Source organism: Mesoplodon bidens, assembly GCF_964165515.1.
Source record: "Mesoplodon bidens genome assembly, chromosome: 14".
NCBI classification, from domain to species: Eukaryota; Metazoa; Chordata; class Mammalia; order Artiodactyla; family Ziphiidae; genus Mesoplodon; species Mesoplodon bidens.
The window spans coordinates 59,514,020-59,527,995 of record NC_138170.1 but is presented as its reverse complement, the minus strand read 5'-3'; the positions used below and the strand labels follow the sequence as shown (position 1 = coordinate 59,527,995).

Here is a 13,976-nt window from a genome sequence, read left to right as displayed (position 1 = left end):
GCTATACAATAAGTTCATTTGTAATATTTTAAGTTAGCAATGTTAAAGATAAATACTTTTTCAAATTTAGAGTCTCTCATGAAGGAAGGAACTAGTTTCTAAAATTAAAAAAGAAAACGTTGCCTCAGGCTTCTGAGGTGGCTAATAATAACCACTAAAATATTTTGTTGGAGAGGCCTACACCTTACTTTTCAAAATAGGGGAAAGTGCTTAGAATCTGTTATCAGGATAATTTAATAACTGCTGAGACTAAATATGATTATATTTGTTTTGAAGTTATTTCTACCCCTCATTCCCTTTAAAATAGTTCTGAAGCTTCTCTCTTTACTCTGAAGTTTGGGGGTATCTTTTGACAAATCTATGCAACAGCTTTTGGGGGGAATTAAGCCAGACATTTTAAATGGCATCTCTGATCTCTTCAATGCAAATATAAACCTTTTAGTGGACATTTTAAAAATAAAATATATTTGACAACGTAATGTGTCAAGCTCACCTTACAAAAAGGTGAAATGAATACTATAAGGCCCCAAGACATGTAGAATCTATTGCTTTTAAGAGTGGTTTCATTAAGACAATCACCATGAACTGCTCAAATGAGAATCGCTGAAGAGAGATACATTTTTTTTTTTGCCAAGAGAGAGAACTTTTTTATTTTTTTACCTGCAGCCAGGGATGACTAAGAGATTTGTCCACACTGTAACGTTTTCTCATCTTCACTTGAAGTAGGTTGTTTATCAAATCAATTGCTAAGGGAAAAGACAAAATTAGATACATGAATTTGAGCGTATGGAGCATCCCAAACCTGTGACTCTGCCTGGAAAGCAGTTCAATCCATAGAAATATAAGGTTGAGGATTTTTGCTTCTCAAGGACATGGCCTTTAAGCTAACATGCTGGTGATCCATAAATATTTACTGAATTCACAGTGTATCTGGTTTATTAATATTAAGGAGACAGTATAGAGTACAGGTTAAAAGTACAGACTGGAGCCAGCCTGCTTGAGCTGGCATTGTTGCTACGTGTGACATAGGGTGAGTTACTAAAGTAATACTGTGCCTCAGTCAACTGTAAAATGAGGTTGTTGAGAAGATGAAATAAATTTAATACACATGAAGGGCTTAGAATGGTGCTCAGCATATAAATGCTGAGTATTAACTTATTATTTTTAAGATGATGCCTTGCTTCTACAGATGTGGTTACAGTGAGATGATAACTTATTACCCAAAGTTCATACTTAACAAGTTTTAGTAAATAAGTTCATGGTATTTTGGTGTATGTGATGAGATCTTGGCATACATATTTTATCCAATTATTTGGAGAAATGGGCCAACTGCAAAACCAAAGCAACCAGGTAACTATACACTGACAACATCCCTATGTAACAATACAGTTGTAAGGCATGGATCCAGGGATGAGACAAATGAACGACTTATACTATACTATTTCTACTTCTAAATACCACCAAACTAGCAACGATTTTCCATATTTTTGTTTTTGCCCTAATCAAGTTATTTTTTTCCCATAAGTATTTTAATTATTAATTTCTCTGTATTCTAAATACTTCAAACTTTTATCCATTGTTCCTTAAATGGCGGTCCACTATGTGCATCAGAATCATTCAGTGTATTTATTAAAACGTATTCAGTGTATTTATTCCTGGGCATCAATCCAGCTGGTGAGTCTGAATCTCTGGGATAGAGCCAGCAGGGTCTTCTTTTTAATAAATTCACCAAGTGATTCTGATTAAGAGGTCTGCAGACCACACTGTCCAAGGAGCTCTAAGATGACTTTGGCAACATCCCCGAACCCTCATATGTACTTCTTCAGTTAGCTCTGTTCATTACCAAGTAAGCCTACTATTTATATGTTGTTCCTCAAACTTTTCCCAGTTTAATGGGCTGTTAATCCCTATGATTAGGTCTGGCACTTTTGGGAAAACAAAAAAAAAGGCCCCCCTGTTCCAAAGGTTGGCTAAGTTCCCCAGTAGTGGTTCTATCAAATGCTATGGGAATGTTAAATAATGTTTTAAGTGGTATATAAAGAACCTAAGTTACAGGTCTCCATTCAAGGAGATCAGAATCTAGTTCTGAAGATAAGTGGTCGTTAAAAGATAAATACACCCAACTAGTAGCCTAAGTAGATCTTACACAGTTTGGAGGAGGGGTTCAGGGAAGACTTCTCAGATGAGCCACAAGTTAAGGGATCTCTGAAGAACTGGAAGGATTTTGACAGCAAGGAGGAGAGACGGGTAGGCAGGGAAAAAACCTAAGCAAAATGCAGCAAATAGTTGAAAGTAGCTTGTGTAGGGCAGTAATGGCGGATGAGGCTAGAAGGCAAACTTGGGCCATATCCCAGAGACCTACAGGTGCAGCCTGGTTAGAGGGAGGCTGAGATAAATGTCCGGGAGCAGCGTAAGATGAAAGTAGTGTTTCCTGAAGAAGGATTTGGCAGTGGTGACTGAGAAGGACAGTTAAGCTACTTGAGTAGTTTCAAAATGAGGCATTTGGGGCCTGGATTAGTGCCCTGCCTGCGAACTATAAGGAAGATAAATAAGATAATGTAAAAGGAAGCGTGCTCAAACAGTTGGTAAACAGTTGAATTTGGAAGGTGAATGGGAAATATTAAAAAGAGAAGTCAGAAGAGACAGGGTGATTTGGGATCACAAATATTTTGACTAAAAGACACAGACCTAAAACTTATTTTTTTTTACCTTCACCAGAAATTTCTCTCCATGGATTTGGTGGGTACATAAATGCAGCATTTTGGATTTGGTCGTTTATATCTTCATCTTCATTAAAAGGAAACGTGCCGCTGAGGCTCACATAGACAATAACTCCCACTGACCACATATCTAGAGAACGGTTGTAGCCTTTGCTCCTGAGAACTTCAGGGGCCAAGTATGCAGGAGTTCCTACCACAGATCTCCTGAACGACTTTTCACCAATGATGCGTGCAAAACCAAAGTCACACAGCTTCACCTGGAAATTAAAGGATGATGTTAATTTTATATTATTGACATATGTATCTATCTATATATACATACCTATCCCTAAATATGATACTGTATCATTTCAACACATTTGCCAACTGTATTGATTATGAATGTCAAAAAATTATAGATAAGGAAATTGTAAAATACCCTTTTCCCAAATAGATACATTTATAACCCTGTGATCCATTACTAACAGTATGAAGAGCTTTGCTAATGCTCCTTTCAAAAAACCACTTTTGAATTCTAGCTTCCAGAATGCCAAATACCAGACTGGTGTTATAAGTGCTCAGCGTTTTTGATGAAATGGAGGGTGCTGATCTTTTATCATTTGGCTTTCAGGACATCACTTTCTATTACCTGTAAGCAGGAAATACATGTTTCACTTTTAAATGCTCAGTGGCCTCACAGTGCCTGGATAGAGGTACTCAAATGTTTGCTGAATGAAAAGTAAGTTATGATACTTAAAAACTTACCCTTTATTTTGCTTAATCCTAGAATCTCTCTTCCCAAGGACACTATATATTGGCAAGTAAATGAAATTGAGGTGTATTAAGGATAACTATTAATGTGGCCAGTAGAAGAGTCATATTAGAGATTGTTTGAAAGAGAAAGAGTGTTTTCTATGACTATGGAACAAAATATTGCTAGTTAGATGTTTAGATTTGAAACAAGTTATATGTGGGGGTAGCTGCAGTCACTACCATGCCCCTTTGGGAAGAGAGTTCTGGAAATGTAATGAGATTGGCAGAGCTCAGAATACTTATCTTGCTGCCCATCTTCTACGAGGTTCAAATTTTGGTGATTAATGATACATCCATGCTGAACAAGCAAATGCCAAGTACTGTCCGGGGGACATGCCCTGATTCACAAAATGTCTTCACTAAAAACTTCAAGATAAATTGAGAGGCCTCTACAAACCAGTGGTACAAACAGTGAGTGGAAAGCAAAGACGGACCTTCATACATGTTTTTATGATATTTGTTCTGTGTCATTACTGAATTCAACTACTTCCTCTGAATATTTGAAGAACAGGATTATTGACCATGAAGAAATAACTTTTTTCATTAAATGCCATATTTCAGCTAACATTTTGATAAAGTAAAGATGACTTGGCAGTTTGGCAACTGAATAAAGAAGAGGGGCCATGGCTAGCACTTGACCAAAAAAAAGAGTATCAAGTAAGTGACATTATTTTCCCTTTGTTCCTAATGGAGGTCAGAAAGCTGGAGTTTTAGCCTTAGCTGTAGGGGTGTACATCCTTTGTCCAGACTCTCTTGAAGATCAAATGAAATAATACATGGAAGCACTTTAAAATATTGCACCAATGCTTACGGAACCTTTTTGACCTCACAAAGGTAGAGGATTACTTTTATTCACATAGGCATTACAAAAGGAATATGATTACTTCCTTAAAAGAGTTGAATATTTTTTTAAATACATCTTTTTCTTGAAAGAGAATCTGAGTTGTATTTACCAAGTGAAATAGTCATCTGTTGTCCTTATTCTAGCCACTTGTCTGTGTTTTTTTTTTTTTTTTTTTTGCTGTACGCGGGCCTCTCACTGCTGTGGCCTCTCCCGTTGCGGAGCACAGGCTCCGGACACACAGGCTCCACGGCCATGGCTCGCGGGCCCAGCCGCTGCGCGGCATGTGGGATCTTCCGGGATAGGGGCACGAACCCGTGTCCCCTGCATTGGCAGGCGGACTCTCAACCACTGCGCCACCAGGGAAGCCCCTTGTCTGTGTTTTAAATGTACATAAACAATAATTTGGCAACAGATTATTCTAGCTGATGACAATCATGAGAAATATTCATAGGTACCACCAATATATATTCCTCAGGACAAATGTTTCAAACTTTGGGTTAATAACCATTTTTAGGTTATGAAATAAATTTGGATCAAGATCAACACTTTTTAATGAAATGAAATTTAGCCAAGTAAAAAATGAATGCATCACACGCAGGAGAGACACACACATACATATCATAATACATATGTGAGCACTGGCAGTGATGGGAAATGTAATTCTTCCATAGGTTTTGCTGAAAATGTTTGAAATAATAGTACTCTAAAGAGGAAGAAGTGTTGGCTGCCTGCCTCAACCAAAATCTAGTCTTCTCATTTCAGGATCATCCCTCAGTTTGTTTTATTTCATGGGGAATTTGTCCTGAGCACCAAGCACCAACCAAGGCTGACTCTCCCTACTTCATTCCCAACCCACAGGGAGGGGTGAATTGTGCAAAAAGTGCAAAAAAGTTATTCCTTGAGAACTGGTCTAAAAAGTCATTAAGTCTAAAAAGTCTTCATGAAAATAAGCAATATAATTAGTAAAATCTGAATGCAGACTACTCGGGTATAAATCCTCAATAGCAGTTATAAGGTGGAAACTTTTTCTGTAAGATGGTTATGTACTGAATCTACAGCACTGCCTTTCATTACGTGGGTACTTCATAATGTTGTCAGACAGATACTTAAAACCGTACTTAAAAAAGGTCCTGGAGAATATCTCACCTGAGGAAATGGCTCTGCTGATGCGAGTAGCACATTTTCTGGCTTTAAATCACAGTGCACAATATTCTTAAAATGTAGATTCCTTAATGCAACAAGTATCTGTTATTGAAGAAAACAGAATTTTTTTCTATTTCTGGAAAAATCACAGCTAAACACTAACTGGACCCCTTGAGTGGTATAATAATTTAAAAAGTCCACTACAGTTCATCAAGATTTAACTAAAAGTGTTGTTTTGTTTTTCAAAGTTAATAATTCCCACAATGTTACAATATGTAAAAGCACTACCATTTCTTGTAGTTTTTATTATTTTCTAGTTTCAAAAAAAGTTAAAATACCTGTGTGACCATGAATTTAGTTATTCGTTCTGGAAGTCGACTTTTCTCACTGGATAGAATCATTTCCAACATATCTCCATGCAGCTTTTCCATTACTACAAAAACTCGTTCTGGGGTTTCAAACATACATTCCAGGTTTACAATCCCAGGATGGTGCAAATTCTGAAGAGTTGCAGGATATTTATGTGACCAACTTGAGTAAAAGTTTTACTGTGCAAATATTAATATCTAACAATGTGCTGCAATTAATTGTTTGGAATAACGGCACAGAAAGCAAAAAAAATAGCTTAGAAAAATAAATAATAGCAAACAAAATAAAAAGGATCATAGATTTTGATTTTCCAAGTTCTGTACTGGAGAGTGGATGCACTGAAGGGAAAGAATGTCTTCCCAGTTTTTCCAGTATAAATGCCCTTGTCCATTACTACTTCTTTTCCTTCCTTCTCATCTTTTTAATCTTCTGATAGTACTCTAATTTTATGCTGTCCATGAATAGGCACCAACTGCCAATCAAAGTTTGGCCAATTACACAGAGCTTTGGTTCTTTGGGGCTGTTTGTGAGGGTCTTAGCTCAAACAGGTGGTTTTGTCTTTAAGGTAGTTATTTATCTAAGTCTTGATCTCGTTGCATTATACCTTGATCTGGTCTTCCCTCTTTTAGGCTCAGCATTTCTTTACTACCATCACCCCTTTTTCTTAAGCACTACTAGGTTAACAGGGTTGGAGAAATACAAAGCTGAATGTGATACTGTATCTGCGAATAAAAAAGCAATCTATCTTAACTGATATTAAAAAAAGAAACAAAACTTCTTCAAAAGCAATTTGAGAAGTCAGCCATACACAAAAAACATTCAATGGTTCTTTATTTCTGGATATAAATCTAAATTCCTCTGTGTGGATTTTAGTATCTTCAGTAGTCTGGTTTCATTCTTCTTATTCAGTCTTAAATATGCTCTTAAATATTGGCCCAAGTGATTAAACTTTTTCATACTTATTAACAGAAATATATTTTTCTTATGCTTTTTTTCCTTACTATGGGTATCTAAGTATGCCAAGAGGGCAAACTTTTTTTCAGCCTGTGTGAAGTTGGGCTCCATCTCTAAAATGTGTTTTGAATACACCATCATGTCTCAGTTCGCACTGTAATGCCTCCAGTTTAGCTCACATTACCTCTCTTCCAGACTACTGCAGTAGTTGCCACTGCACTCTATGCAGCACTGCTTATCCCATGGTACTGTATCACGTGTATATGTATCTTACTCTGTAGCCTAGTAAGTTCTCTGAGAGCAGAGACTGTGTCTTAGTCACTTTTAGCTCAACTTCTGAATCATGGTTGGTGTTTTAAAAATGTTTAGAAAGTGAATAGCAAATGCAAGATAAATACTGTTTACTAATCAGCTTAAAACAAGTTAATGACATGGTGTTCCAGGTAGCAAAATGAAAAGTGACATAATCTTATAGTAGATACATGAAAGTGAAATACCCCACAGTGGTGGGGCATGATAATGGCAGTAAGCAGAAGATTCAGAACATCATAACTTTGACCGATTTAGAGTTGGAAGTGTGGTTGGCTGTCCCCTATATTGCAGTTGACTACCTCTTAAGTTTCTTTTTTCCCCCCACCATCCTTGGAAACGCATGCACACACAAAAATAGAAGTATGCTGTGACATAAATTCTTTTAACCACTTCTTCTACTTGTTTAAATGTCCTATTTCCTCTAGAGTCTGTTTTGGTAAATTATACTTTCATAGAGAATCATTTTCTCCAGGTTTTCAAGTTTATCTAACAGAGTTGCACAAGATAGTATCTTAAGATTCCCTAAAATTTTTTCAGTATTTGTGATCGTCTCTCCAAAATGTTGTTATATCTTCTTATACTTTGATTCGGTTGGACACCTATTTTATTGTTATCCACCCCCCCCCCGCCCGATAATCAGTTTTTGGATTATACTAAATTTATTAATTTCCTTTTTTATCTTTGTTAATTCCTTCTGTTTTCCTCAGGTTGACTGTTCATCCTTCAACTTCTTGAGTTAGACTCTTAATTCATTTATGTTCATTCTTTCTTGGTTAAATATTTGAGGTTACCAAGATTTCTGTGAGCAATAGTCCAAAAGCTCCGATATACAGTATTTCCACAATTATTTTCTAAATACTCCAATCTTGATTTTGCTCTCTGATTCAAGAATTAAGACTCAAAAAAATTTTTTTTCAGGTGGTGGGAGTTTTTGTTTTCTGATTTCATAATTTATTTCTAGCTTTAGTGCATTAAGACCAAAAAGTACTGTTTATTCTACTGTTTTTTTGAATTAATAGGGTACTTATTTGTTTTTAGGGTACAGTGTTCAACATAAACTGCTTAGATCTACCTTATACTGTTTAGGCCTCCTATGTTCTTACTTAGCTTTGTCTATTTCATCTGTCATGGACTACTAATGTGCTTGTCTGTTCCTCCCTGTATGGTCTCTAGTTTTCCTTTATAGATGTTGTTGATGCCATTTGGTTTAGTGTGATTTGCACTCTTCCACTGTTAGAGTGCCCTACTTCAATTCACTTCGTGTGTTTTCTCTTGAATTAAATCTTATTAGATCATGACTCCCTTGGCTTTCTTCTATTTGAGAGGAACTAAAGAGAGGCTGTCACGATTGTAGAGCTCAGAAAGAGCCAGCAAAACCAGTTTTTATTGTGGTGCCTCTTCCTACATTTGCCTGGTCCATTTCCATTGTTTTTGGAAAAACTTCCACCTATTTTGTAGGGCTGAACTCTTTTCTATTTTTGTTAAAGATAGAGTATGCTTTTCTGTTTGTCATTTTTCTTGTAGCTTTTGGGTGATTTCCAAGAAGAGAAGGGGAAAATACTGAATTTATACTACAACGGTCAAACTAGAAATTTTGCTCTTAAGTTTCTGAGAATGTTTTCCCCTTTACATAGGGAGCCATGAGAGCGCCTCACCTTTTCTCCCACTACTCTACTACCCTCTTCAGGCAATAGCAAAAGGACATTTGACATTACTATAGCCCTGTGAAATGAAAGTGAAAAATCCCACAGGCAACAACTGTTTAATTCTGAAATATTTTCCTTCTGAAAATAACCAGAGGGCTATAATAATAAAGTGTTTACATTGTGTATTATCTGGAAATTCCTAAATTTAGTTATTAAGATTTGCAGTTGATAACATGTGGGAAAAAAGCTTCAGTATTTAGTACAGAGCTGTGTTTGTGATCAAAGTAACAAGGAGAACCTTTACGTGGAATCTAAAATACGACACGAACGTATCTATGAAATAGAAACAGACTCACAGACATAGAGAACAGACTTGTGGTTGCCAAGGTGGAGGGCGGGTGGGGGAAGGATGGATTGGGAGCTTGGGATTAGCAGATGCAAACTAATATATATATGATGGATAAAAAACAAGGTCCTACTGTATAGCATAGGGAACTATATTCAATATCTTGTGATAAACCCTAATGGAAAAGAATATGAAGAATATATATATGTATAAGTGAGTCACTTTGCTGTAGAGCAGAAATTAACACAACACTGTAAATCAACTATACTTCAATAAAAATTTTTTTAAATGACAAGGAAAAAATCAATCCTTATGAATAAATCCTTAATATTTATTTTTTTGCATATTGATTGGATATTGAGAAAGAGTCCAAAATTAGATATGAAAAAAGATCTCTAACAGTGTATTCAAACCCTAATGCAGAGTCTGAATGCTGTTAATATAGTATTTTAAAGGTAGTTTTATAGGAGGAGGCAGCCTTGAAGAGACCACAGGTAGCTTGTAGACCACAATCTTTTATCACTCCTCTGAAAAAAAGTGAGGCAAATGTTACTAACAGTGACCAATAATGTAATAAATGTAAAATTAATTACATGGTTATAAGTTTCTTACCTTCTTCTCCAAAGAAGCACAAGTTCAATAGGCTGTGTCTTCTTGAACTTCACCCACAAGCAAATGGGGCTCTGACAGCATTAACTATTATATCACCATGATTTCTTAAATACTATGCAAAAGCTACACAATGAATTAATAAATATTTGCATATTATATGATATTCAGAAAAATAAAGCTAAATTTTACTCTTCTAGATGATGTCCAAAAGAGATAAAAATGCTAAATAAAAATTAAAACACACAGTAATTTATTTTATGGGATTTAAGTCATTGCCAATATATCTTTAAAAATATACCTTAATGGACTAAACTATTATAATGAAATGTGGTGGTAGAAGTATCAAAGTATTTTGAGCTCATGGAGTGATGAATTAAGAATGAAATTTGAGTTTTTTTAGTTTAAGATTTTCCTTAGGAAAATGTGTTCTAAACAAACTACTACCATAATGGCAGTCCTTGTAACTCCTAGATTATTGTAACCTAATTTTGCCTTAAAAAAAAAAAAACTTAGGGAGTTAATTCAGATGCTCACCAGCCTCTCACTGAGCCAAAAGGTCATAAAATGAGAACAAAGAAAAATGAGAAGAAAACAAAAACCAAAATCTTACCAGCACACTAAATGGACTTGGATTTAAAAACTCATAAATCAAAAATTAAAACCAATACAAAGCAACTTTTTGGGGTTTTTTTTACCTGTAAAATAGCCACTTCATTACGGAGCTGACTCTCCTGTTTTGTGGGGAATCTCATCTTATCAATTACTTTAATAGCCACATCCCTTCCAGTCTTTCTGTGTTTTCCTATTTTTAAAAAAAGTACAGAAAAGAAAGAAGACACAAATTGACATCCCACATTCAATACAAAAGCTTTATCAGGAAGTTATCCACAAACTGAAATTGATATGTATGTATTTTTGTATTTCTTTTTTTCAGCTCATTTTGTTCTTTCTCCATCACTAACCTTTAATTTTAAGAAATAAATTATATTTTCCCCTTAGAGTAATTGCCCCTAATAAAGGCTGTTTTATTATTTGAAACAGCAGGAAATTTGAATGAACCTGTTTGCTGAAAAATAATCCACTTTATTAAAGAAATGATAGTTAACTATGTGACTTAGTCTTTAGAAATTCTGTCAAGATAGAAACATCATACCAGTTAATTAATTTTATTCTAGGTTCACTGGATCAGCACAGAGTGACTTAACTATACAGCCTTCAGGCAGAAGGGCCAACTAGTCTCAGTAAAGAACGAAAGGGTTTAACATTACTTTCCTTTTATACCTTGTATCATAGCTTATAAAGTACTTTTACATATATTAGGTTTAATGAATATTAAAAATCCTATGAACTATGCAGGTCAGGTTTTATTAGCTCCATTAAACTGATGAAGATACTGAGGCACAGTGAGGTTAAATGACTTTGCCAGTGGAAGTCACAGAGCTGGATAAGATTCCATGTCTTCAGACCTGATACCATTCATGCCAATAGTAGATAAATGGTGCCATTTGTGTGGGAAAACCAGTGGGGCATATACTTCAATAAACAAACTTTCATAGTCCAACATAAACTTCAAACCATTTATTTTTCCCAAACATCTTTATGTGTAAGCTACAAGAAAAGATAAAGACTATTGTGAATTTTCTTATTCTTTCTGTTACTTTTTAAAGTTCTTAGTTTAAATTAAGGAATTAATACTCAGTTATAGTGAAAAGGGCTTAGCTAAATGTATGTAGGTTAACCTTTGAGAAAAACACCACTTGAGGAAACTGTGACAAGATGTTAACAGCTGGCAGATGTTTTTAAATTTCATAATTTTTCTCTGTTATCTACAATATGCAAAAGGCTGTAGTTGCTTACCTCCATAGACGATACCAAATTGGCCTGAACCAAGCACCTCATCTGCAAAGATCTGGTAAACGGTACTGATGTCCTATTTAGGAAAAAGTAAGCAGTGTTATTACCTCTATGAAATAATGTCAACATCTCTGACTCTTTTCATTCAAATACTTAAATACATTTTAGTTTTTATGATTGATGGAACTAATTTTCACAAAATATTTTATGAAATATAGGCTTTCTATGTCCTAAAAAAGCCCAACTTTAATACTATGATTCTTATTGCACAACTATAATGTATTCTGTAAGACCATTGGGAGAAAAATGCTTTGAATTAAAAAATATATTTATTGGGCTTCCCTGGTGGCGCAGTGGTTGAGAATCCACCTACCAATGCAGGGGACACGGGTTCAAGCCTTGGACTGGGAAGATCTCACATACCGTGGAGCAGCTAAGCCCGTATGCCACAACTACTGAGCCTGTGCTCTAGAGCCTGCAAGCCACAACTACTGAGCCCACGAGCCACAACTACTGAAGCCCGTGTGCCTAGAGCCTGTGCTCTGCAACAAGAGAAGCCACCGCAACGAGAAGCCTGCACACTGCAACAAAGAGTAGTCCCTGCTCGCCACAACTAGAGAAAGCGGCACACAGCAATGAAGAACCAAAGCAGCCCCCCCACCAAAAAAAATATATATATATATTTATTAAGTAGTGATCTATAAAAAGTAAATTAACATAAAAAATTAAGAACAAAGTTTTACCTACTTTACCATTAAAGAGATTTGCTATCTTTGATTTGAAAGAAAAACTCAAAGGTTCATATGATTGAGATCAGACTAATTTTTAAAGACTGATGAAAAGAGTATGTGTAGCTCAAATCCACTCCTCCATCTCCTCCCCTCCGCCCCTCCCTTTCGTCTTCCTTTTTCTTCGCTAGTGGTTGTCGCTGTCAGAGAGCTCCTGGAAGGCGCTCGGCAACCCTCCTGACAGATCTTCAGTCAAGGTCTGTCTTTTGTTTGGGTATGTGCTACAGTCTCCATGAAGCCAGGGACTACACCTGTCTTGTTCGGTGTTAATTCCCAGACAGTGCGGGTCTCACTGCAGTCACGTGACTGGATAAACCAAGTCTCCTAGGCCTCATTCCCTCATTGGTAAAGTGGATATAATAACATCTATCTCACTGGATTTTTAAGTGAATTAAATGAGAATATATACAAAGTGTCAAATCCAGTGCCTGGCATATAAAAATCAGTAATTCTGGGCTTCCCTGGTGGCGCAGTTGAGAGTCCGCCTGCCGATGCAGGGGACACGGGTACATGCCCCAGTCTGGGAAGATCCCACATGCCGCGGAGCGGCTGGGCCCGTGAGCCATGGCCGCTAAGCCTGCGCGTCCGGAGCCTGTGCTCCGCAACGAGAGAGGGCACAGTGGTGAGAGGCCCGCGTACCACAAAAATAAATAAATAAATAAAAATCAGTAGTTCCACAAATCCGAATTTCTGTTTAAATTAGGTAATCGTAAGTAAGCTGAATTCTCTGGGACTGGTCTTCTTATCTGTAAAAATGAAATGAGAAAACATCTTTCTCTCCCCAATAATCTCCTACCTATTCTACCTACCACTAGGACAAGAGACACACAGATTAAATCTCACTGAAACCCTCTATCTCCCACAGCACTACTGGATATCAGTCTTCACTGCGATCCTAGAAAATCCAACAACATTTACACGTTACAGAACAATAACAGCTGGATGCCCCAGTTAAAGAATAAGAGATTTTGTCAGAGAAATTTACATAGAGCTAACGAACAATTTTCTGACTTCTTTTTCTAGCCTTTTTCCTTTCTAATGCAGGGGTTGGCATATACTATGGCTTGTGGGCCAAATCCAGCCTGCTGCCTCTTTGTACAGCCCCTGAACTAAGGACAGAGTTTTAATTTTTAAATGGTTAAAAAACATCAAAATAATAATGTCTTGTGAAACATGAAATTATATGAAATTCAAATATATGTGACCACAAATAAAGTTTTACTGGAAAACAGCCACACTTATTCCTTTAAGTATTGCCTACGGCTTTCTCACGACAGTGGCCAAGTTGAGTTCATAACTGTATGTGGTCTGCAAAGCCTAAAATATTTACTTCTATCCCTTTATAGAAAGTATGCTGATCGCTACTGTAATCCCCCACATGGACCTACATACACCACCTGAAGTGAGTCTTGACTCTTCCTTAAAATCCTGCATTTCCTGCTTCTCTGTACTTGCATGAGATGTTCCCCCATCCATATCCTCTCAGCACTTGTGTCAAAACTCTTTTCCATCCTTTTAGGCATATTTCAAGTTGTCCTTCCTTTGGGAAGCTTTCCCGGCTCTGACCCAGAAAGAAGTAGCCTCTCCCTTCTCTTT

General features: G+C 36.5%; 1 protein-coding gene across 5 annotated transcripts in view; it reads right to left on the bottom strand.

Annotated features, from left to right (window-relative positions):
* PRKD3 (protein kinase D3) overlaps positions 1-13,976 on the bottom strand; it is an 85,416-nt gene that overhangs the window by 2,799 nt on the left and 68,641 nt on the right. For 3 of the 5 annotated variants that reach the window (XM_081255080.1, XM_081255078.1, XM_081255079.1), the window contains 6 exons: positions 11,596-11,668; positions 10,434-10,540; positions 5,838-5,999; positions 5,503-5,601; positions 2,710-2,977; positions 661-746 (listed from right to left, as the gene is read on the bottom strand). In XM_081255080.1, coding sequence (XP_081111206.1) covers positions 661-746; positions 2,710-2,977; positions 5,503-5,601; positions 5,838-5,999; positions 10,434-10,540; positions 11,596-11,668 — 795 coding nt within the window. The other 2 variants (XR_014017520.1, XM_081255081.1) reach the window with 2 other exon arrangements.